The sequence below is a fragment of the Poeciliopsis prolifica genome, unplaced genomic scaffold (genome assembly GCF_027474105.1).
Source record: "Poeciliopsis prolifica strain line A6 unplaced genomic scaffold, Auburn_PproV2 SCAFFOLD162, whole genome shotgun sequence".
Taxonomy (NCBI): Eukaryota; Metazoa; Chordata; class Actinopteri; order Cyprinodontiformes; family Poeciliidae; genus Poeciliopsis; species Poeciliopsis prolifica.
Window position 1 is genome coordinate 62,928 of NW_026562537.1, and position 24,934 is coordinate 87,861.

Here is a 24,934-nt window from a genome sequence, read left to right on the forward strand (position 1 = left end):
ATCAATTTTGACCAAGATGAAAACTTAGTGAAACGTTCCAAAAAATCTGGAGTGTCATTAGCTGTAGGAACACTTATTAGACCATCCAAATCTCCTTGCTCCCACCATAAAAACCTCAGGTAACAGCGATGGTTAGACGTAACATAAAACTGGTGGAACATCCTTTCAATGTCACAAGTAATAGCCACAGCTTCTTTTCTGAAACGCAGGAGGATTCCAGTTAAAGAGTTGATCAAATCTGGACCAGTCAACAAAGTATCATTCAAAGAGATGCCACGAAATTTAGCTGAGCAGTCAAACACTACCCTTAACTTATCTGGTTTCTTTGAATGATACACCCCATGATGAGGCAAGTACCACACACAACCATCATTGGCATTTTCCTCAGAAACTAGTTCAGCATCTCCACAGTTAATGATAGACTCCATAAATGTTTTATAATGATTGTAGAACTGATCATTTCTCTTTAACCTTCTCCTCAGATGTTGTAAACGAACGGTAGCCAGCGTCTTATTGTTTGGCAACATAGGAAGGCAGGATGTTTAAATGGAAGGGGCATCTCCAAATGGCCATCATCTTTTTGTATAATGTTTTCGCTCAGAAGTCGTATGAACCGAATGTCATCTTGGGAAACACATTTTCCTTCTGAACCCTTTCATTAAAATCCAACTCCAAAGCTCTTAAAACATCAGAAGTTAATGGAGTGGGCATTTCTTTCACCATCACTCTGTGTACATATCTTTGGTTTCCTTGCCGATCTAAATGTGGATTAATTGCCCCAATAATACTCCAACCAAGAGCAGTCTTCTGAGCAAAAGGTTCATTTTCCCCACCAACAACAACTTCCAAGGGAGCCAAAGCAGAAGGACAGTCAAAACCAATAAGTAAACCTACTTCACAATTTTGCAAAGCAGGCATTTTGCCAGCTAGATGTTTAAGGTGAGGCCACTGTAATGCTGTACTTCTACTTGGTATGCAAGATGTATCAACAGGAATAAAGTCACGTGTATATGCTTGCCGCAACTGTATACAAGTATCAGAGAAAAAACTCCGAACCTGCAAGCCATACACATTTTGACTTGAAATGGGTGTATCAACAGAAACCATGGTACTAAGTTTTAACTGTACTGGTTTGGTTTCAACAATCAAGTTTCTCACAAGATCTTCTAAAACAAAGGAGGAGTCACTCTGAGTATCAAGGAGTGCATATGTAAGTATTTCCTTCCCAGGATCCTTCACAGAGGACAGGAAAACTGGAACAATACTTGATGTAGCAGAAATGTTTCGGATGAGTGCATGAGATAATACACTATGAGAAACCTGAGGTGTTTCTTCTGGAGTTATGGAACACTGCTGAGCAACATCATGAGATCTCACTCTCTCCTTGTGCAAACAAGTAGGATGATGCCGTCTACACTCCCCACAAACATGCCGCGTTTTACAATCTTTCAATAAATGACCTTTCCTTAAGCATCCAAAACAAAGATGGTTCTGATATATAAATGATCTTTTGTCTTCCATTGATTTAACTGCAAATTTAGGACATTTAGCAACACTGTGTGACATGTCTGCACAAACCAAGCAAGGCAGTTTAGATTTTAAACCATGAACACTTTCTTGTTTCTTAAACTCCGTACTGGTGTTAAGAACCTTTGCTTTCCTGGAAAGGTCATTTGAAGAAGTTCTAGACTTTAACAAAAATGGAGAAGCAACAGGGTTGCATACTATACGTGCTTCCTTTTGTATAAATCTAGAAAAACATTCAAAGGATGGATATTCTCCACATGCATCAAGTACTTCAACAACAACTCTACTCCATTTACGTACAACCCAGTCTGGTAACTTCTTCAACATCTTATGATTTTCTTCACAGTCATTTAAGATGGACAGTCCCTTTACTTGAGGCATAGCCTCTTCACAACCTTTCAAAAAGTCAGCAAAATCTCTGAGAGACAATGGATCGTTTGGTGCAATCTTTGGCCATGACATAAGTTTATCCCTAAATGCTTTCTGGATGACAAATGGGTTTCCATACCTATCTTGTAAAACTGACCAAGCACCTTCATATGCGTCCTCAGAGCTTCTGTAAAAGAAACCTTCTACAGCCTTTCGGGCTTCTCCTGAAAGATAACTTTTCAGATACAACATTTTTTCTCCAGCAGAGATGGATTTTGAATCAATTAAAGTCGTGAATGATATTTTAAAGTCCACAAATTTCAAAGGGTCACCAGAGAATATAGCAGGTTCAGGAACAGGAAGGCGACTTAAACTCAATGAGCTCGTTAAGGCTTCAGCCAAGTTCACTGCAGGAATCTCAGCACAAACATGAGGTGGTAGAATTGATGCAACCTTTGCAGCTTTATGACTTGGGTGTTTCAGTGTTTGCTCTGATTTAACCTCAGACTTAAAATCAAGATTTCCCTTTTCAACACCATCTTCAAGTCTGCTGTAAACAGCAACCCGAGCTGCAGCCATCTTAACTTCCATGTCTGTTTGCATTACCTTTAACTTGCTCTTCTCTTCATCAAGCTGCTGTAGCACTTCAGCTTCCTTCTGCTTCATTTCTGCCATAATCTGGGACTCATGACATTTCCAGTCACATTCAAGTTTACTGACTTTAGCATGCTGAGCTTCAATCTCCAACATTGATCTAACTTGAACCCTTTTGGCTGCAAGATCAGCTTCTGCCATTACACGCCCCTGAGAAACCTTGGAGCTAGTAATTGATGAACTGCAGGGAGAACTTTCAATAGACGCTTCTCCAAAAACAGATTGATATTCATCTCTATTTAAGACTTCTCTCACTCTTTCCTTTTCAACTTCTTGATTAAAGTTTTCCTCAACAATACCCCTTTCTAAACGCTTACACACAAGATCATAAATCTCATTTGTTAATATAGTACAGGCATCTAGTTTCTGCACAATATCTGGAGTATTTAAAAAATTACGTTGAAGAAACTCATAATTCTGTTTCACTTTATCAAGACTGTTCTGGACTTGCTTATTTATTTCATCCAGATTCTCCTCAGAGCAGAAACCCTTTAGCTTCTTCCTTGCTTCTCTTGCAGTTTGTTTCCAGGATGCATAAGACTTAAGAAATGCCTTTATCTGTTTTGCAGACTCTTCTTCTCTGTACTGCTCTCCCTTTTCAGTCAACTTTCTTGTGCGAGGACCTGAAACCAACTCTTGTCCCTTTGGCTTTTCTTCAGTTTTCACATCTTCAGCAGAAAGATCCATTTCATTTGGCAGTGACATCTTAACTCTAAGACCTTACAGTGAAATTAAACCCACATTCAAACTTAACATTTAATTACAAAACACCATTGTTTTTTTTTTTTTTTTTTTTTTTTTTTTAATAATTTTTTTCTTACATATGCTACTACCTTATAAATAATTCAGAATTTCATTTGACCCAATAGCGGTCTAAACTCAGTTCATAAATATCGAGCAGGTGCCGTTATTTCCGCGTTGATTGATCAGTCAATGTCTCACCGCTCCAGTGGTCATCTGTCAGATTCAGTTTTTGATACAAACTTGGATCCAGCGCGAAGACAGTTCCTCATTGTAGCGTTGATTCCGAGGAGCGACAAACTTCGGCGATGTCCGTACCAAACGTCTCACCGTCATTGGAAGGCGACACACGGAGACCTCGAGTTTTCACTGTAGCTGATCCCCAGTACTTGAATTAAAAAACAGTCGGTCTCGACAGGTGATATTGGCTTTATTTCTCCTTTGATGATTTTGCTGGATCATCGTCAGGTCACTTGACTTCAAAACCTCCATCATCATCACCATCATCATCACCATCACCGTGAAAACTAAACAAATACAAATATTAAAATACAACACAAATCAACAATACAACAACACACAAAAACGTACCTCGCTGCCTTTACTGGGGAACGCCATTTCTTAGTCCAACGTTTGACAGTTCATTGGTTCACTGCAATTCCCCAGTTTTATAGGCCCTGCCCTCTCTCTACGGCAGCCCGTGAGGTACGTATTAAAAAAAAAATCCCAAGACATTACAAAATACCATTAAACCAAATAAATCACCAACAATGCAAACCAAAACAGACAAACATACATAAACAATCTGCAACAGTCTTAAATTAGAAATTCATTTAAATTGTTTAATTTAAATAAACTACAAATAATTTAGACATTTCATTTTACAATCCGTTACAGTTTTAATTAAATGAAGCAGAAAAAATAATTTGAAGGTCTAAAGAAAAACGTAACATTTTCCTAACGATTTTGGGTTGAACGTTTTCTATTGTGTTTGATTACAAAATATTTTGCATTCATTTAAATCAGGGTTGCCCAAAGTGCAGCCCAGGGGCCATTTGTTGTCCTCGACGTGACTTTGTACGGTCCTCAACCACGACACAAAATGACACCAACAGGTTTGCCAGCTCAATGTTAAAACAAATCTTCATCACCTTAAAAAAAAAGAAACTAAAGTATTCTAAATATTAAAGTTCTCATCTTTTATTAATTAAATGTCATTGTGAGTTTAATAAACTCCACAATATAAAGCAAAAGTGACACATGTCCTTTTTATGTTGCTTTGAAAAACATCTATATATAATAGAAAAACCATTAACAGAACATTATTTGCTTTTTTTAAGTTTCTTTTAACAAAGGCGATATTAATTTCTTTTAAGTACTTTTAACTCGACGGCATAACAGAAAGTAGTAGCGTCAACAGAAATGCTTTTATTTTGAGATGACGTCACCGGATGAAGATGCAGAGCAGCCGCTAGCTTGACATAAAGTAGCTTAGGCTGAGCTGGCTGTTTGGTTGGGGCTGTTTTGACTCCGCTGGTTGTTCCACATCGACGTCCTTCTCTACGTGGAAGCTGGTCGCTCTCGTCGGGGAGGTTTCCACACCGAGGCGGGGGCTCAACACATCGACCTGCTTCAAGCAGAACCGATCAGAACAACCCAGAATCTGCTGAACTGACGCATGGACCCAGCCAGTCAAGGTAATTGTTAGCTTACCGAGCAAGTTAGCACAACTCAGCTCTCTGCCTGGCTAAAAAAACGGCGTAAACAAGTTGAGAGCAGCTCGGTTTTTCATCCAGAACGCTGTAATAAAACAAAAAACTGTTTCCTCCGTGTTGTTTTACTGTTGGACCGGGAAGTTCGGGAGGGTGTGGGGAGGACGGACGGGCCTCCGATCCGTGACAGGAACAGCAACAGCAGGTGGAGAGAAAGGAGGAGGATCGAGTTACTGATGCTGGCAGCTGCCCTGCACTGATTTCACTGACTATCAGCTGATTCCACCAGTTTTAACCACCTGAGTCACTGGTGTCCATTACTGCAACACATCCGCTTGTTTCAGCCTCTAAATCTCGTTAAATGAGTGAATGAAGCTGAGAGCAGGTGCTGCTGTGTGGAGAGGAGGAAACTTCCTTTCTGCTGTGTCATTAACTCCAACTACAATACTTGACTGTAGGTCACATTTTCAATCAGCTCAGCATCTTATTTTAGCATTACAGAAATGTTCCTGTGCGTATTCTACATGATCGAGCTGTTTACCTGAACTCTGAGCTTTTTAAAAAAGCTCCCAGCATGTTCCATGAACAAAGCGGCGACTTTACGTTCTGCTCTCTCTCACCGTTTTACAGCCTTTTCTCTCATTGTCGTAGAAAATCAACTTTCTCTTAAAGGTCAGCTCTTATGTCGCCTTCGTTCTTCTGACTTTAACTCCTCATTGATACTGAAAATAGCTCACTTTGGCTCAATAGTAACACCTGAAAGTGGTTTCCATTGTTTGCATCCACGGATTGTAAAAATGTTTTTCCAGTAGAAATTGGGTACATTGGTAATAAAGATAAAAATCCAAACAATATAAGCAGCATAGAGAGAAGAATAATACTTTTGTCTGTCCCTAGAAGCAATTCTGATATTTAAAATTGAGGCGTTTACAGTGGATCTCTGCCTGTTTGTGTTTCATTATCTTGCAGAGTTTTCTGTGGAGTGTAATTCCATTTTATTTGTTCAACATGTGATTTTTCTCATATCGCATATCTAAAATATTAGAAACGCCACTAAGAAAGTTGACGGGCTCTCGGCTGGCGATATAAATAGGATGTCTTCTTTATTTGTTACTTTCAGAGTGTTGTTGTATGTAACTATTGTTTCATGGTTTTTTTTTTACAATTGGGAATAGCTGGTTAGCATTAAAAAAACTTTCATTTCTAAAGAAAGTTTAATGCTGGAACTGGAAAACATTTAAAATATCCTAAATAAATTCATAAAACAATAATTGTTAAGATGGATTATGAAGCCTCTGTAACCAAAGATGCATTTCAGAAAATTTCACAATGAAAACAGGCCAACGTTTAGAACTTGTCGGAGAAAAAAGTGAAAGCTAACTACTTTGCTGCAAATACCAGGTGTCAAATGTTTTGTGTTTTTGCTTGTTTTTCTCAAAATCCAGATTTTTCAACAAAAAAAGTAATGCAATTGATTGATTTATTGCTTATTGTGACAGGGTAAAGCATATTCCCTACTCCCACATCCCTCAGACAGATTAAAGAGGGCTGGCAAAAAGATAAGGAGGTGGATTAGTAGAGCTAGCTAATAACTGATAGTGGCATCCAGATGTTGCTGTTGAGTATCGTCTCTGCTTCGATAGAGCAACAGTCTTCAGTCAGAGGCTTCTTCTGATTCGTTGGATGACTGGTTGCTACTGGAGCATAAAAAACAGAACGTGGAAGAACGTGGCGTTCAGTGGGTGTGGAGGATGACCTCACTTGCGTCATACCTCAGAGTTTGCAGACAGGTTAGTCTGCTGCCAAACAAGTTCACCTATTTACAGATTTAGCATAAATTTAACTGGTCAGCTTACTGGAACAAAAAGGAAATTGTTAAAACTATGGGTTTTAATGTTCCTGGATCCGTGTACCTCTGTGTTTTCACTTTAATTTTTGTTTTTGTCGGGTTTTTTGCTGTCTGGGCTGGTGACGCCTGTGTACCTTACAGGTGGAGTCACTGTTTGCTGTCAAACTGTTAGATTACTGAGCTGTCTGCAGATAATCCTGTCATTTCCCAACCTCAGAAAATCTCCAGCTGGTTTAGCCTCGACACAATAAATCAATTGATCTCAAGATAAATTAAAAGAAGCTCAAACGTGTCCATTTGTAGGATTTCTGCCTAAAATTGAATGATAAAAGTCTTCACTTTGTTGTTTTGGTCTCAGCCAGCCTGTTTTGAGACTATTATTTCATTTTATTTGATGTTTCTGTTGTTTTTGTTTATTTATATAGAATATTTAAAATGTCTTCCAGTTCCACTGTTAAATGTTCATTAGAATTTATAGTTCTTGCATTATTATTGTGCCACTACCATTTACATGACTTGAAAATGGTCTTAAAACTCTTAAAACAAGAACTATGATTTAAAACAACAATATTATCATTTATCGGAGTAACATCTGAAACTCTAACTCTCATTGGATTTGTTGAAGAACTTTAATTAATGGCCACCATTTTCCCAGAATCTCTAGTTCAGTCTTCTTGTTTTTATGTTACATTAACATTTGGTTGTGTTGTGCAGATTGCAGCTGCCTGAAGCCCATTTTGATGTCGTTTTACGTTTATTGGAGACGTATGTTCTCCTTTCTGACTCAGTCAAAGCTGCTAACATTAGTCTTCAGGTAAATAACTCGACACTTATTCAGTTTTGTAGAGCAGCTATCAGACCTGCATGCTTGCACTGCAGGAATCCTGGACTCAGTTATTTAAGGTTAAGGAATCCTAATCAGTACACACTTACAGTTTCAAGCTCTTAATTAATAAAGAATTAATTTGTTCATTAAGGATTCAACTAGCGATTACTCTAGTAAATAATTAATCTGTCGATTATTCTGATGATTAATCGATTCATCAGATTTTTCATTTAACCACAGAAGCCTTTTCATGCAGTATATTTGAAGATTAAAATAAACTAATTCAATTCCTTTCCTAATTAAGAAAATAACATTTTAGCTTGTTTGAACCAGTGAAGCTAAAACTGCCACTTGAGGAGTTTTGGCTCAAATATATTTACAGACAAAGGTATTTTTATCAAAAATGCAAAATGTATATATATTTTGTTTAATTAATCCTCTGAAATGACTTATTTTTAGCTGCGTAAACCACTTAATGATTAATCAATTTAGTTGACGATTATTTCGTAATATTTGTATATAATACTTATTATATATTTTTATTTAATCCAGATATGTCTCATTAAGATTAAAGATTTCTCACCAAGACTGGCAGCAACATACAATTACAACTCAAAACTATGGATATCAACACCTGATTAAAATACAAAACAATAAAATAAAAATAACATCAATGCAAAAATAGGACTAAAATACATCATTATATTAATCAAAGCATTTAAAAAATACCTTATTTACAGACTGATTAAGAGTGGCCTTAAAAACATGAATAGAGAGCATTTCCTTCAACTGTGAGTTAAATCAGTAATCAATTAATCACGATTAATTGTTTCAGCAGTAATGTAAACTCCTCTCTTAATGTAGTTTCCTTATAAATGTGAATGAAGAACATCTGGATCCTTTAAATTTTACTCTCTCTGTAATGTTTTCTAATCTTTTTTCCATCATCCATTGCTGCAGATATCAACCTGAACTCTCCTAACAAAGCAACAGCATGGATCGCTCAGACAACATGGATCGCTCAGACAACATGGCCGACGTTCAGGCGGAGGGCGCGATGGCGAACTCGGCGCTCCCTCTCCCGCCCGGCCTGACAGAGGAAGAGGCCGAGGAGCTCCGCCTCGAACTGACGAAGGTCAGGGACCAATTACCACAATGGTGCCCAAAGTAGGGGTCGCGGGCCACTTGTGGCCCCCTGACCACAATTCAAGAGCAAAAAAGGACAAAACTGCAAGTTTTAAATTAGAATCTGCTTAGAGAAATAGAAGATGTAACACAAATGATCATCTTTTCCAAGTTTCTGGTTTCCTTTTGCTTTTATGGAAAATAAGATAATTAATCAGATTAATCGTAATGAATCGATTACTGAAATGATTGTCTACTAATTTAGTAAATAGTTAACTGCATTATACCAACTGTAAAATATGTATTTGCTGAAAAAATAACATCCTCAGCGCGATGAGTAAACTGTACAAAAATATAAACATTTTGCATTTAAAAACAAAAACAACTTGTGTTTGTAAGTAAAGTAGCATAGTTTTAGCTTCACCAGTTTCTCCTGCTAAGTACGTTTTGCTATCCTATTATTTTTTTGATTATTTGAAAAGATAATCAACAGATTAGTCTTCCACTGCCATTTAAATATATTTTTGGTATTTATTCAGCTGTTATTGTCAACTAATTTAGTAATTAATTGCTCATTAATGGAGTATACTATCTTTTAAATATGCCATTTGATGAAAAAACAAGGGCTAAGTAATTAAACAAAACAAACTCTCCCATTAATCTCCTTCTGCTGATATTAGAGTCAAGCAGAAAAGGTGCATCTTTTCACATGTTGATGCTAGAAATATTAAATATCAAACAAATATTAGGTATGCTTGTGGACTAATGAATACCATGGTATTCATTAATGAATACCATGGTATTAAATTCTTTTATTATTTTAAAAAAAGGAATCAAATTCTTTGTTTTGCATCTTTTAATGAATTTTTAATGTTTAAATTAAAGATGTGCAAAATGTGAAATTTTGTTTTATCCGGTTGTCAAAATAATGGATAGACTAATCGATTACTCAAATAATCATTAGTTGCAGCCCCAGTTATGAGTGTTGGGGTTAATTAATGTCTAAAAGCCTTTTTGGCTAAAATTCAACATTATTTCCACAATCTGATCCACAGCACAGCAGGTTCTGGTTCTGGTGAAAATCTGTAACGTTTAAAAGAAGTTCAGTCAAAGTGGTTTTTAGGGTTTAGTGTCTGGGGTACCCCAAGGTTCAATCTTAGGACCCCTTTTATTTAATATTTATATTCTCCCACTAGCTCAGGTCATAACAGGAAATAATATTAGCTACCATAACTATGCAGATGACACACAGCTCTACATTACGATGTCACCAGGTGACAATACATGAAAGATCTGCTGTTGTTGTATCAACCTTCCAGACTCTCAGGTCTTCTGGTTCTGGTCTGCTCTGCATCCAGAACCAGAATCAAGACAGGAGAGCAGCTTTCAGCATCTATGCACCAAAAATTTGGAACAAACTTCCAGAAAACTGTAAAACAGCGGAAACCCTGACTTCCTTTAAATCGCAATTAAAAACACACTGTTTAGAATTGTTTTTGAAATGTAATATGTAACAATGTATTGTCTATTATATGTTTCATGACTTTATGTTCTTGTGTTTTTGATGTAAAGCACTTTGAAATTCCTTGCTGAAATGTGCTATACAAATAAAATTTGATTTGATTGATTGGTTCTAAGAGAGGAGCTGCTGCAGGCTGAACTGTGCGGTTCTGATTCAGGTGGAGGAGGAGATCAACACGCTGCGCCAGGTTCTGTCCGCTAAAGAGAGGCACTCCTCGGAGCTGAAGAGGAAACTGGGCCTCAGTCCGCTCAACGAGCTCAAGCAGAACATCACCAAGAGCTGGCAGGACGTCCAGACCTCACAAGCGTACGTACCAGTAAACCGGTCACCTCTCTGGTTCTGGTCCCACAGGGTTCAGCGCATAAACCCAGAAAGTATTTGTGTTGTTTGCAGAAGGATCATTTGAATCCCTACCTCTCCTTTAAACAGGATTTCCTCTCGAGAATAAAAGCGCTGAAGTTATTTCAGTATGAGAATATTGCTTTTCAGCATTTATTATTTTCCTGGAAAATTTTTTTTATGTATTAAAGTTGAAACCTTTGACTTCCTGTGCAGCTGTTGGAGAATATTTCTGCACTATTACAGTCTGGCTCCATGGTCTTAAGCCAATTTGGAGAACTAGAATTGTTGCCTAATTTATTTTACGAGTTCTGAAGTTATATTTTTCACCCTGGACATTAATGATGTTGCTAAAAATACTGAAGGTCAGACAGAGTTGGAAGCACAGATTAGCAAGAGATTAAAGATGACGACAGGCATATATCACAATTATAGTGTCATTGCAATATTTCTCAATATTATTGTTGTTGTTGCAGTACTTACCAATATTGTCAGCTCAATATTCACCAGTATTTTTAAATTTTATTGCCATAGCAATATCTTTCAATAATATTGATATTGCAAATTTCCCAACATTATCATTCTCACAATATTTCCCGATATTATTGCCATCGCAATATTTTCCAACATTCTAGTCATGCAATAATTCCCAACATATTGGGAATTATCATTGGGATATTATTATAGCAATATTTCTCAATGTATGGAAAATCACATAATTTTCCAATATTATCTCCATTGCAAGATTTTCTTATCTGTTGTTTATCATCTAGATGCATTTGGATAAACAATGTTAGTTAATCTTCACTCTTTGGAAATATTGCCGACATCTTTCAGATGAGTTCAGACTAAAGATTTGACCCCGTACGCTTTAACTCCTTCTGTCGAAAGTCGATTTGCATCGTTTCGGACTTGAACTGTTCGTGGCGACGCAGCTTTAGCTTAGCTGTGGCCCCCTGCTGGACGTCGGCGGCGTAACACGCTCCCGTTTCTGTTTCTAGCTACATGAGAACCACAGAGAAACTGGGCGAGTGGAATGAAAGGGTGACCAGTTCAGATCTGTGAGTTTCACCAACTGTTTGCTGCTCGTCTGGGCGCCGCTGTTTGCTCTCTCACGCTCCGACTCACCCCCAGTGCCTCACTCCTCTCACCTCCTAACCATGTTTGCAATGGCTGCTGTTTAACACCGGGTGTTATAGAGTTGGTGTGGATTTGTTCGTTGACGTGAAGCCTCCACTATAACTGCTTCAATCTGCTGATTTTGTTTGTAAGAAAATGCAGCTTTAAGTGTGACAGTCTGACTTTGGATCTGCTCTTCTGATGATTCTCTTGAACATTTGGTTCGACTTGTATAACGAAAGTGAGATTCTTTCTTCTTACAGTTCTAATAATAGGTTCATATCCGACTCGTTTTTCACCCATTAATTCACCCATTAAGGCTCGATGTGCTGTGGTTCAGGAGCATCTCTGGACCCTTTAGTGTGAATCAGTTGTTTGTCTTGTTGTATCAGCAGATGACTTCCTGTCTCTGGATCAGCTGTTGGCTCTTCCTCTTAGATTGAAGGCATGTTTCCTTCTCTTTCCTCTCTGGACAAACTGGGGATATTTTCAGCTTCTGCCTCTCAGTTCTGGTTGCAGACGGTGTTTTTCCAATCTGATTGCGGCCTTTGAGTCATCACTGCGAGCGAAAATTTATTTCCCAATTTTAATGCATCCAACTGCAGTCAATCTGATTGCTCACGTTTTCCTCTAATTTGTTTGTTTTGCAGACGTTTGTTCATGAAGGTTTTGGTTGAGGTGTTGCGTGTTTGGACAGATATCCCCTTCGCTTTTGAGTGTTTTACTTTTGGAAAGTTATGGTTAGTAACTAAGGCAACTAGAAGCAGCTGATTAGCATCTCAGTAGCTCAGAGCTACAAACAGGAGCTCAAATCTCAGAGGACATGAAAAGGTTTTATGGATGCGAAGGGTAATGATGGGCAAAGATCAAATCCCCTACTCCAACATCTCTCAGATTTAAAGTAGCAAAAGTGAAGGTGGTGGATTAGCAGAGCTTCCCAACAACTGATGATGTCATACTGTTTAACATCATCTCTGCTGCCTGGAAATGGAGCTGTTAGCATATCATAGCACCACACTTCCATCAGAGGCTTCTTCAGAGACGTTGCAAGATTGACTGCTACTGAAAATCCTTTCAGAAAACAGCTTCACAATCCATGACGACTTTTCTGAGATACTTTGATGTTTTCAACTGAAGTATCCTTCATGTCTTACATTTTTTGTAAAAATATTATTTTCATTGTAATGCTCGGTAGAGTCAATGAGGACCTTTAAGCAAACAAGAAAAAAAACCAATGGTACCAGTTCTGGTTCTGTTGGCCGGACAAAGCTGAAGATCAAATTTTATTTCTTTTTTTCATGTTCAAACTCAAATAGAACCCAATTTAAGATGCTAAATGGCTTTTTCACTAGTTTTTTTTTTATTTTATTTTGGGTGTGGGGGGATTTCCTGCAGCATTTACAACAAACGGTCAGAATCTGCAGAATTTGAGGTCGGTTCTGGTCGGAGCTGAGACGCATTCTTCACGTCTCGGTGTGATTTATGCAAGGAGGGCGGCATAAAGGCGAGTTTGTCTTTAGGGAGTTACAGTGAGTGTTTGGACACCCTGTTTATCAGGACAGAGGAAAACCTTTGAGAGGCATGAAGGAGAACAGGACCATCTTAGCTTGATGCTAAAGTCCAAATGCTGCGTCATGTCCCAACTGAAAAACCTTTTTAAAAACAAAGGGTGTTCAAAGTGAGGCTTGGGGGCCATTTGTAGCCCTTGGACTGATTTTGTGCAACCAACAACTATTGAAATTAAAATTTACATTTCAAGCTTACTGGCTTCCTTGTTATGGCAACTTGAACCACATCTACTTCTTGACTGTAAACGCACCTTGGTGCACAAAAATCTTCAAATTAATCTATTCAAAGTCGGCTAAATACAGCAAGCGTTTTCAAATAAAGATAAAGATAAGCTGTTTGTTGTATTAACAATGAAGATCCATTTTTTAATGCCGAGAATAAATTAGATATTTATTCAGTTTTTATAATTTTAGCCCAGAATAAGCAAACTGGATGCCTTTCATTTAGCAAGAAAAAAATTGCAAACTTGATTTGAAGTTTTGAATTTACAATTCCACTCCTACAAAAAATGTTTATTTGTTTGATTAAAATAGTTTTGCTTATTGATGAGTAGGTAAAAACAGCAAAAAAAATTTAGTGATTTAAGTTTTAAAAATGTACTTTTCAGCTGATGGTTTTGCCAACTTGGTTTAAGTGTTGAGTTTATCTGCCTGACTTGCTAATGAACTGGATGGACCAGCTTTACTCTGGTAGACAGGATGTAGCTAACTGGTCCGGTCTCTGTTTTAACATGCAGCCACCAACACCAGCAGGTGATGGTGTTGGTGATGGTGGCTGCTCTTGCTCTGTGGTTGCACCCTGAAGCCAAGATGGCCGAGTTTTTTTTTGTTTGCTGTTGAGATAATTGTGGATTGTGTCTGTTTGGTGAAAAATGTAGGACAGGAGAAGCAGGCAGACATGAAGCTCTTTATTTAACACACACATACACACACACACACACACACACACACACCACACACACACACACACACACCACACACACACACACACACACACACCCACCCAGTGCAGGAAAATGTGTCTGTGTCTCTGACACATTGTTCCCCAGCGACCTCCCTCCCTTCCTCGCTGGTCCCAGTGACCAGACAGGACGCGCAGACTGGACTAACTGGGACGAGAGGAAAAGAATGCGAGATGCAGAATGACAGATGAGGAAGAGGAGGGAAATGTGGCTATGGAATGCCAAAAGAACCAAATAAAAACAGCAACGAGAAATTCACAGAGCACTCGTCATAAAAACTCTGTGATTAAATAGTTATTATTTATAGGGTTGAAAAGTAAGGACAAAATATCACAATTTTTTTCTTAATTCTCATGTTGTAGTTTAGGATTTTTATAACAACTGAGTGAAGAGATTAAAATAAGCAACTAATAAGTAGGGGTGCAAATGTAAAGAAAAATCACACTGCTACAACAGTTATTTTTTTAATTAAGAGAAGAAAGTTGTAGTATTAGTTGAAAATATTCACTATTACCAGAAGAATGTTGGAAAAAAGAAAAGCTTGGATAGAGGTATCAAGATCTGTTGTTGTTTGGTTCTTTTGTTGACATGGACTCTGGTTTGCACAATCGTTTCAAAGTCCTGCTGCAAAGGATGACTTGATGACTTGACTTAAAGACTTTCTTATTATTAAAACTGATGCCAAAGTATGACATGAAGATGCTCAACATTTTTCAGTTTAACTGTATGGAGTGCTACGTCATGCTCCTAACATTATGACTTTATTCCTGTATTAATTAATTCTAGCCTTATTCTGACGTCATCTTAGCGTTTTTCCGACATTATCCTGGTATTATTCAAACTTAGTTTTCCTGTTATGACTTGATTCTCTTATCACGAACTTGTCATGTTGCTACAAGTTTAGCCTTGTATTATTAGGACTTTTATCGTACGACTTTTTGTAATGTTACAAATTAATTCTCACATTCTGACTATATTCTTGTACTTTAAAAAAAACACCTTTTCTTGCCTTGATAAGATGTTTGTTGTATTTAAGTTCACATTTTCCTATCAGTTTGAAGTAAGTCTCGTCTTAACGTTTAGCAGCTTTTTGATCGCCTTCATGTTTTCTACCATGCGGTCTGACTCTAGCGGGTCGCGTTGGAGAGCACAGTGGAGTCTTCACATCTTCAGCACCCTAATAAGTCCAGCTCAGACGCTCATAAGCAACGTTCTCCCTTCCTCTGTTCAGACTGTTTTCTCTGAAACAATTACAGCACAGATCTGCCCAGTGTGACGCTGCTGTACTGTAAGCTGCATTGTGCTAATAGAGGTCAGAGCATACAGACTAGTCTTGTCCTTGCGTTACATCTGTATTTGGACCAGAACCAGAATCAAAGCGATGGTTTTTATGCCGTAAAAATGAGGCAGTAAATGGTGTTTTTGTTCTATTTTATCACTCCTCACTAACGAGTGAATAAGTTGGTGTTTTGATCTGCTACAGCATGAATCATTGGAGTATAAATGATTTTCCATCCTGCGTTTTCAGCCGTTCTGCTCCACGTTGTTATCTTTGCTCTCCCAGCTTCCTGAAACGTGGAGCTGGTCAAACCGCCTGTTTATTTATCACGCAGTCAAAGACCAGCAGTTATCTGAAGACAGAACGCTGATAGTATTCAGGAAAGAAGGAAAAATAGACAAAAACTTTATTACTCAGCAGTGAACGGTACTTAACTTTAAGGCTGAAACGATTACTCATGATTAATCGTTTATTCAAATAACAGTCAGCTAATTGTGAAACTTCAACTTTAGTAGAGCTGAAACATTGAAGGACTAATTGTAATTAAGCGATTATTCAAATAATCATCATAATTGTGAAAGATTAATTAATCTGAATCGATTAATCCAACTAATCGAATTGATCCAATTAATTGTGCTTAATTGAATATTGAAATAATCGTCCAGTAATTGTGAAACGAAATAACTTCAGATGGGCTGAAACAATCAACATTATCTGAATAATTGTGATTAATCGATTCTTCAACTGATTGTGTAAATAATTATGAATTATGAATTATGAAAAACTCATTGACTAAATGTGTTACTACTTGTGAAAGTAGTAACTTTAGTTGGGCTGAAACAATCACGTTAAGTCTGAGGAATGTGCCAAATTTTTTTCCAATTAATCATCAAGATAATTAATAAAACAATATTTTACCTTTTTTTTCCATGTTAAAAGAGTGGTGAAATATGATATCAGTTATGACAGTAATATTAATATTGGCCACCTGTACTGGCCCAAAGTTTCATATTGGTGCATCACATGTTGCATATTGAATGAAGAGATTAAAATAAGCAACTAATAAGTAGTTTTGATTTTTCAAGGCAGTGAGAAAAAAATGTGAAAATTTTGCTGTATCCTCAAATACTTCTTTGCTTTATTGGGAAATTAGATTTTTTTTGTTTTGTTTGTTATTTTTCAAGATTGAAACCGTTTTAAAATGGAGAGTAAAGTCATGGTGCCTTCACATACTTTGGTCTGCTAATGGGGTAAATAAATAAATGGTAGAAATTAATGAATGACTGTTAAAAGTTCTTAGGTATATATATAAATGTAGATCTATACCGAGAGTTTTTCAGGTTATTGTTTATTATGACTGTGTCTTCCCTTGTGTCATTATCCCGCTGTTGTGTCTTCAGATATCTGTCTGCCTCAGCCACTTGGATGACATTACCCACTCTGAAGCGTGAGTTAATTCTTTCTTTTTAGTTTTTGTTTGTGTTTGGCTGTGTAGATGAGCTAAGGTTTCTTTGAGTTTCATTTTGGGATCTTTTTTCTCCATTATTTCTCTGCTGTCCATGCTTTGTTTTCTGTTTCTATTTGGTCCAGTAGTTAGCTTGGGTTCACTCGGGTTCTGGTGTTGGAGGCCATGTTGCGCTTCGGGGATGGTGGACTCTAAATAACTAACATATCACTTTCATTTAGGCTGTTTATTAAGCTGCAGTTTGGCAGAATGCTGAAGGTTACTGAGGATGATGATGATGCTCAGATCTGGGGAATTAAGATTTAAACAAAACACTGAATCCAAGAGGATACATCTTGGATTATATTCCGACTCCGGTTTCCTGTAACCCAGCACAGTTTGTGACATTTTCTATCTAAAACTACATTGAAGTTCAGGCAATTATTAGACAAGTAAGTATCTTGACCCATCATATTTTTCCTAACTCAGAGTTGGATAAACTTGAATGGTTAATGGATTGAAAGTTCCAGCACGTTTGGTCAGCTGGTTTACAACTGTATGGCTGCAGGAAAAGACAAGTGTTTTGTTGTTGACTTACCGTCCAGAAACAACTTCCTGCATTCTTGTTAATTGTGTAGGAGTCTCCTCTTCTACTTTTCAAACATGTATGGTTGTATAATTACGCATCTGTTTGCAGCCATTTTCACCTGAGTGTAAACGTTGTTGAGTTGTGTAGGATAAAAAGTTTTGGTATTAGGTTGAGGTTCTTTTGCTTTGTTTGTTTTCTTTCTTTTTTTCCAAGAGTCACATTGTCAACAAATGAATGTTACTACTGCTAGAAACTACAAAGAAAAGACGATGCCTTCATCAGTATGAAGATGAAGGCGTGACATGGTTTTAATGAATAGTCATGTGAACAAACTTAATCACTTGTTATTCTAATTATCACAGGTTTATTAATGGAAACATTGCAATTGCTAAATTTAGTTTTTTTTTTTCCAACGTCAGCAGAATATCTACATTTGTAATGAAAATACTGTTAGCATGAGCTGTACTGCAGGCGTAAAGGACTGCTGGCATGAAATATTTAGGCTGTTCACCTGTCATTTATTTGTGTGAATAAACAGAAATCAATATTGAGCAATACTGATGTTTGTCATATCATGCAGATATAGCTTCACTCTTTACTTTGTGCAATTTCATGAGTAACTGAGGTTATCCTCCCATCAACCAATTTCTCTGTTTGGCTTTTAATCCCAGATTGGAAGGTGAAATATTTTTCTGAATTTTGTATTTTGCTGCTCATTGAATTAATCAGAAAAGAGAACTCAGTTTTTTTACTAAACATGTAGCTCAACATCTTATTGTTTGTTTTTATCATCCAAGTTATTTGAACTGCCTTGTTGCTGAAATGTTCTATACTAATAAAACTTACTTTGCTTGACTTGAGTTCAGTAAAAATCAGATAAATTTCGGTGCATGTCCACTGCGATGCATAAAACAGGAAGATCTTGTGGATGAAAAACTACCCTCATTGCTGAACCACAGCAGCTTTTTTCCTTTATTCATATTTTAGTTGTTGAACTAAAGCAAAGTTTGGTTGCATTATGCTAATACTTGGTATTGTCATGCTTTGATGCTTTGCATGTTTAACCAGTTTGATGGACTCTTAACTTCCATAATCACTACTGATTAATATTTGTAGTAGCTGCAAAACTGAAGCTGACAATAAATATTGAGTTAGAAATAAGGCTACTGCTTCATATTTCAGCAGTTCAGCAACTGTTGTTTTTCTTTTTCAAAAAGAAAATGTTCATGGATTTTAGAAAAGAAACTAATAAAATTGTCAAAATGGCACATAAACTATTTTTTTAATGTATGTTGCCCATTAAGCTTCCACATCCTGTTTCCTTATTTTGCTTCATTCTCCCGTCAGCCATGTTGCTATTAGTTTTTCCTTGGTTTCCACACTCCGGCTCCAACTTGTTTGTTCATCCTCGCTGTTCTCTCTTTCTGCAGATACAAGAAGACCCAGGAGACTCTTTCTGAGGCGGGACAGAAGACGAGCGCCGCTCTCAACACGCTGGGCACGGCCATCAGCAGGAGGCTGGGCGACATGAGGTACAAACGCACACAAAATGGCCGACATGGCCTGACCTGCTGGCGGAAAATTTACAGAAAATGTAAAAAATTCAAGAAACAATTATGGGTGACGAACGTTTCAGGATATAAATGTTTCTTTTCAGTCCATTGATAATTATTGATGAATATCTGAAATACATCCGACCTTGAGGAGTGACCTCTCCTGTTTTCACTCCAAGCCGTTGGGTTTTTTTATTTTTATTTTTAAGCAGTTAAGAGGCGAAACTTTAAACTGCTGCTGTGGCCGTTACCCAGCAGGTTGTTGCTAGTGGGTTAGTTAATTGTGCTCACTTTGGTTGAACAGAAAAGGTGTTTCCTCTGCTTACATCTGTGAATATTACTGAATATTCTACTGGATGTGTTTTTGATACAGCAGCAAAAGTTCCTGCAATCCAAGATGAAACCCAACAAACACAGTCGAGTCGACGGCAACAAAACTGGAACATTTTTCACGTTCCACTCGATTTTCCTTTGAATGGTCAGATATCGATTCATAAAAACCTTAAATGGATTCTTCTAATCCGTTTTTAACGCATTAACACCATGAGACTTTTCGAATCAAAATGGCGGAAGCATTAAAAGCACCGCACCAAACCTTAAGGAAGATTTCTGGAAATATTTTGGATTTTAAATAGGAAGATGATAATTAATTTATTTGTCTAGTAATTGTCACTTGTGAGTGACAATTAATAGATGGTAACATTTTTCTGAGCTTTTCTGGCACCTGTTCAATACCTGTTCAGTTGGGCAAAAGCTTCAATAAGGAAATTTCACCCTAAAACTGAATATTTCAAATTTTTTTCCTGTGTTCCCACCCGAGCGTCCAGCCAGACTCTTCATCTCTGTTTCTAACATTCGTTGTTGCTGCATGCCTGGATGGATAATTCAGATAGTTTTTGTTCTGCATGAAACTCTAAAGTCTGGGGTGTCCAAAGTGCGGTTCAAGGGCCATTTGCAGCACCGAGACTGATTTTGTGTGGTCCTTGAATGACATAAGTTTGTCCCACCAACGCTAACAGAGGTTTGTTTTGTTTAATAATTATAAAACAAACTCACAAATTAAAAGTATTTGTTTCAGCACAAACTGTTTGTTTCTTTTATTTCAGGGTAATATGATGATGCTTATCCAGTATTGCACTCAAATCTGGCTTTATTAAATATTTTTCAAATAAAAAGTGACTAAAAGATGTTTTGATTACTGAGGATACACAAAATCTTTTTCAGTTTTCTTCAGTAAAAATAAATTTAGTAAAATGTTTTTAGTTTTTCTATTAAGGAAAACATGTGAAAGCATTTTGAAGTTGGATTCCTATTGGCTATTTTCCTTGTTTTTTATGCTCAGTTTATTTATGACTTGACCATGCGATAAAAAGTTTGGACGCCCCTGCTTTCTAAGTGTTTCTGTTGTGAAATATTTAAATTAGCAGAGTTTTTAATGTTTTAGAGTGAAATGAGAAGCAGAAGTTGTTTGGTTTCTCCTCCCTGTTGTGTCATGTTCACTTCACTTCTGTCTTGTTTTTTATTTTATTTTTTTATCTCACCGAACCGGTTCTGGTGTGAAACCGCGGCTGGTGTTTACTTAAAACCAGCAGCGACTTGCAGATCTGAACCGTTCTTATCAGAAAACAGCAGCCAACATGTTTAAAATATTTAAATATTTGCTGTGGTTTTCCTTCATTTTAGTCAGAAAAACAGTTTAATTCAAGATTTTACTGATTCTGGGTCTGCAGCATTCCACTTCTGCTCTCTGATCTGCATGCTGTTCCTTTTTCTGCTGTTTCTTCCGTTTTTTGTCCCGTTCTGGTTTCTGTTGCCTCACGTTGTCGTCTTTTTTTTGTTTTTGTTTTTATTGCTGCCCCGGTTCGATTGCAGAGCTCTGCCTTTCTCTAACTCCTTTAGGTAAGGATAATGGTTGAGATCAGGATATTATTTAAAGTTGGAGGCATTTTAATCTCTGTGTTGCTCTTTGCTTCGCTGTGTAACTCTTGGATTTTCTCCTTCCATTAATGCTTTCAAAGTAGCAACTATTCCATTCGCCACTCCATAAGTATGCCCGCCATGAGGTAAAGTAACCGATGAGCTCCTCCTGATGTTTACAGCGTCTTTTATTAATCACCAAACTTGTTTCCTCTAATAGAGATTATATTAGATATTTGGATATTTAGTATTTAGTTATTTTATTTTCTGTGTTATTTTTTTCACATTTGGGATTTTAATCAATTAATTTAGATATAGTTTTGATATTATGTTTTATCATTTATTATTTTATCAAATATATTGTACTTGCAATTAATTCAAACAAATTTTATTTTATTTCCATTTAATTATGAATTATTTTAATTTTTATATATTTTCTCAATCTTTCAGTACGACAGTGATTCTTATATTTTATTTATATTTAATATTTTATTTATTGTATTTATATTTCTGAATAATAAGATATTATATCTGTTATGCCTCTTAGGAAATAAAAGCTATAATATATACTGTAACATTTAAAATATGATTTTACATATTTTTGCAGCACAAATGTAAAGGTGTATTTCCTATAAAAGCATTTAATCTTGAGGAACATTTTATTTCTGCTGTTATTTGTTTTACATTTTCCTGGTATATGTTTCAGCTTGATAATTGAATATTTATTATAATATCAAACTTGATATTTCTAATTAATTTCATGTTTTTGCTCTTTAGAAACTCTCCAACCTTCAAGTCGTTTGAGGACAAAGTGGGAAACCTGAAGGCAAGTAAAAAAATTTACGACAAACATTAAGAGCTTGAAATGTTTTTTTTTTCTTAACAGGTATTTTTATATATTTTGCTTGTTTTTATGCTAAAAGTCAATAAAAAATTGTTTTCAGCCAATTTTTCATGGTGATATGAACAGGTTTTAGTGGCTACCACTAACTACAAGTTATGGTATGTTGGTTGACCTTTCATGACCTCCGGAAACACTTACATTATAAAATCTTTAGAATGGTGGCAGCACAAATCAAAATTTTTGCAGCACAAAACACCAGTTTTGTCAAAACTGTAAAATGTTTGTTTTACACCAGGTCAACCAGAGGCTAGTTGACCTTTCATGACCTCTGGAAACTTAGTAATATACTTGAAATATTTGCAGCACAAACATTTGACCCATTTTTTTTTTAATTGGAGCTGGTTGACATTCTGACCTTTAAACTTTTATTAATATCTTCAAAGCAATAGACAAACAAACGTAGCGGAGTTGGCTGACACAAATTTTTAGAATTGAAGAAGAGTGAGCGGCTGGTTGACCTTTCATAACCTTTGGGAACTTTTATCAATGTGTTTAAAATTGGCGGCATAAAAAAATTGCATCACAAACATTTGATGCAGATTTTGTTAAATTTGAAAAAGGATGTAGGTCGGCCTTCACTCGGGTCTCTCCTCTGTCGCTGTAAACAGGAAGCAAAAAGTGCTGAGTCAGCAAACCGTCACAATCATTAAAAACTCGTCTGTTTCCTGTTCTTGTCTTCCTCCTTCCTGTTGGTGCTGCGCAGCATAAGGTGGTGGGACCCAGAGGGAACGGAGACTCCGTCAGCTCCCCGACCGACACCACCCCGACTCAGGAGAACCCGCCCTTCTGAACGCACCGCCTCCTCATCCTCGCTGCCATCTTCCTCACGACCTCAGACTGTACTGTTATGGAGCCCTGACCTCTGACCCCTTCAGCAACACTCTGCATTTTGTCCTACGATCTGTATATCCTGTTATCATCTCTGATTGAAATAATAATTTTGAGCCAGAAAGCAAAAAAAGAAACTAAAACATTTTGAGTTTTTCCTTCATTTTGAATGTCTGTGATCCTCACTGAAAGTTAAATACTTTCGCCTTTTCTGCTCTCACACCGTGAGCACATATTCTGTCTGTTTCCTCTTTCAACGCAGATGTTTGCTTCGCAGTTTGATTGAGAAAATCTTCGGCCTCAGCGTGTTTCTCACCTCACAAACCCTGCAAGCAGCCACATCACTCCTAAAAAAACTCACAAAATACACCCAAGATGTAAAAACTGCACCCATTTTGTATTATAAACTATTTTACACTGCTTTGCATAACGTTTTTACATAATTTTTATCAATATGTATAAATATATATGACTATATAATATCGTTGGTGGTAGTAATCAGGGTTGACAGCAGGAAACAAACACTAGTGGGTCAATTTTTCTCAGTTAGTTACACTAATCAAACCAAAGCAACTGGGAATAAAAATAAAAACTGGTTTTAATTTCAACATTTTCTCCATTAATCCAAACCTGGTTTGTTTCTGCTCGTCTCGTCTGCTCAGATTTCGCTGAAATAAGAGGAAAACTTTACAGGTTTTCTTCATTTTTGTGTCAATTTAGAAATATCTCACGCTGCTTTTTGTCAACTGGAATGTGAATGTACACAAGTTAGCCGCTGCTAGCAAAAACTAACTAAATTTAATGGCTAAAAAAATGCAGAAAATCTGTTTTTTTCTGAGCCTGATTAAAAGAAGGAATTCATTTTGTTTTGCTCAAACAAACTTTTATAAAATATTTTCCTGCAGCTTTTCTCTTCCCTTAAGTGAAACATAACTTCTCATCAAACTGCTTTAAGTCTATTTTCTTGTTACACTTAGTTTTTTTGGTAGATTATATTTTCTTTTTTGAGAATTTGTACGCCGTCAGCTGAAGTTGCCAATGTTTGAATTATCTGTTACAGAATTTTCTTTCCCAAATGAGAAAAAATTTGATTTAGTTGGACATTTTCTCTCTTTTTTCCCCACTGACTTAGATGATAGCTGAACCTTTTCTGCATTTATTTGTATTTTTTGGAGACGGCCAAACGAGAACGTTGTACCTTTATTTTTGTGTTTTGTTTTGGGTGCCAAGGGAAGTGCAGCTTTACTCACTTTGGGTCCTGGCTTTGTCTCTGACTGGAAAGTGATGAGATTTGGAAAATCATGCTGAAGTAATTAAAGATCTCTGGTTTTGTTGTATATGTGTAGAGATCAATAAAGCATTCCTTTAAATGAATTTTGGCTCCGTATTTTATGTTTTGTTTTTTTGTGTGTTTACTTTATCGATCTATTCTGCCTTGTTGAAGCACCATAACATAATTTCCAAACAAACTGAAGTTTAATTGAATTTACCTTGTAATTATGAGGGAACATATTCCTTATGGTTATTCAGATCTGGGTGAGTACATCTTTTAAATAGTAAGAAATAAATGTTATAAGATATTTGATATATATTTACCACCTTTTGTTGCCCTAGATTTGTTTTTTACATGCTTCAATTTCATTTGATTAATTTCTCCACAAGATGGCAGTAGTTGCAAAGTTATTTTGATTGGTATGGAGGACAAAAGCTGAACAGCTCCGGATATGACTCATGTTGCCTCGTCACTCAACCTGGGAATCATATTTTTAATGAATCTCATTCGTTGCTCTCCTGGCGCCGGAAGTTGAAATACAACAAGCATGATATGATATTGTATATCCTATGATATATTTATAAAATATGCTGTAAATTAGATTACAGTGCAATTAAGTTACACTTCTTATCCAATCGTAAATTGTATGACTAAATTAATGCTGAGAACTGTTTAAAATTTTCTTCAAAGTGTGATATCTGTGTCGCAAACGGTCTTTGTCTTATTGTTTTTGTAGAAACATGACAGAGTGAGCGCTCTTAGTTGCAAACTATCTTTGACGCATTTTATGCCGGTAACCATGTCAACAAGAATTTCGACAGTTAGGGAAAAGTT

The 24,934-nt window shown here is 36.7% G+C and overlaps 2 protein-coding genes across 2 annotated transcripts; one reads left to right on the top strand and one right to left on the bottom strand.

Annotated features, from left to right (window-relative positions):
• Positions 1-597: 597 nt before the first annotated feature.
• LOC129356254 (uncharacterized) lies at positions 598-3,937 on the bottom strand. Its single transcript, XM_055025855.1, has 2 exons — positions 3,883-3,937; positions 598-3,818 (listed from the first exon to the last, which is right to left on the bottom strand). Exon 2 carries the CDS (start codon positions 3,253-3,255, stop codon positions 598-600), a length of 2,658 nt encoding a protein of 885 aa, XP_054881830.1. The 5' UTR covers positions 3,256-3,818; positions 3,883-3,937.
• Positions 3,938-4,732: 795 nt separating this feature from the next.
• LOC129356239 (tumor protein D54-like) lies at positions 4,733-24,201 on the top strand. Its single transcript, XM_055025841.1, is given in 9 exon segments — positions 4,733-4,988; positions 8,639-8,664; positions 8,667-8,813; positions 10,483-10,631; positions 19,056-19,157; positions 21,051-21,077; positions 21,197-21,241; positions 21,873-21,921; positions 22,703-24,201. Coding segments are annotated over 9 exon segments (651 nt in total). The 5' UTR covers positions 4,733-4,969; the 3' UTR covers positions 22,790-24,201.
• The last annotated feature ends 733 nt before the right edge of the window (positions 24,202-24,934 follow it).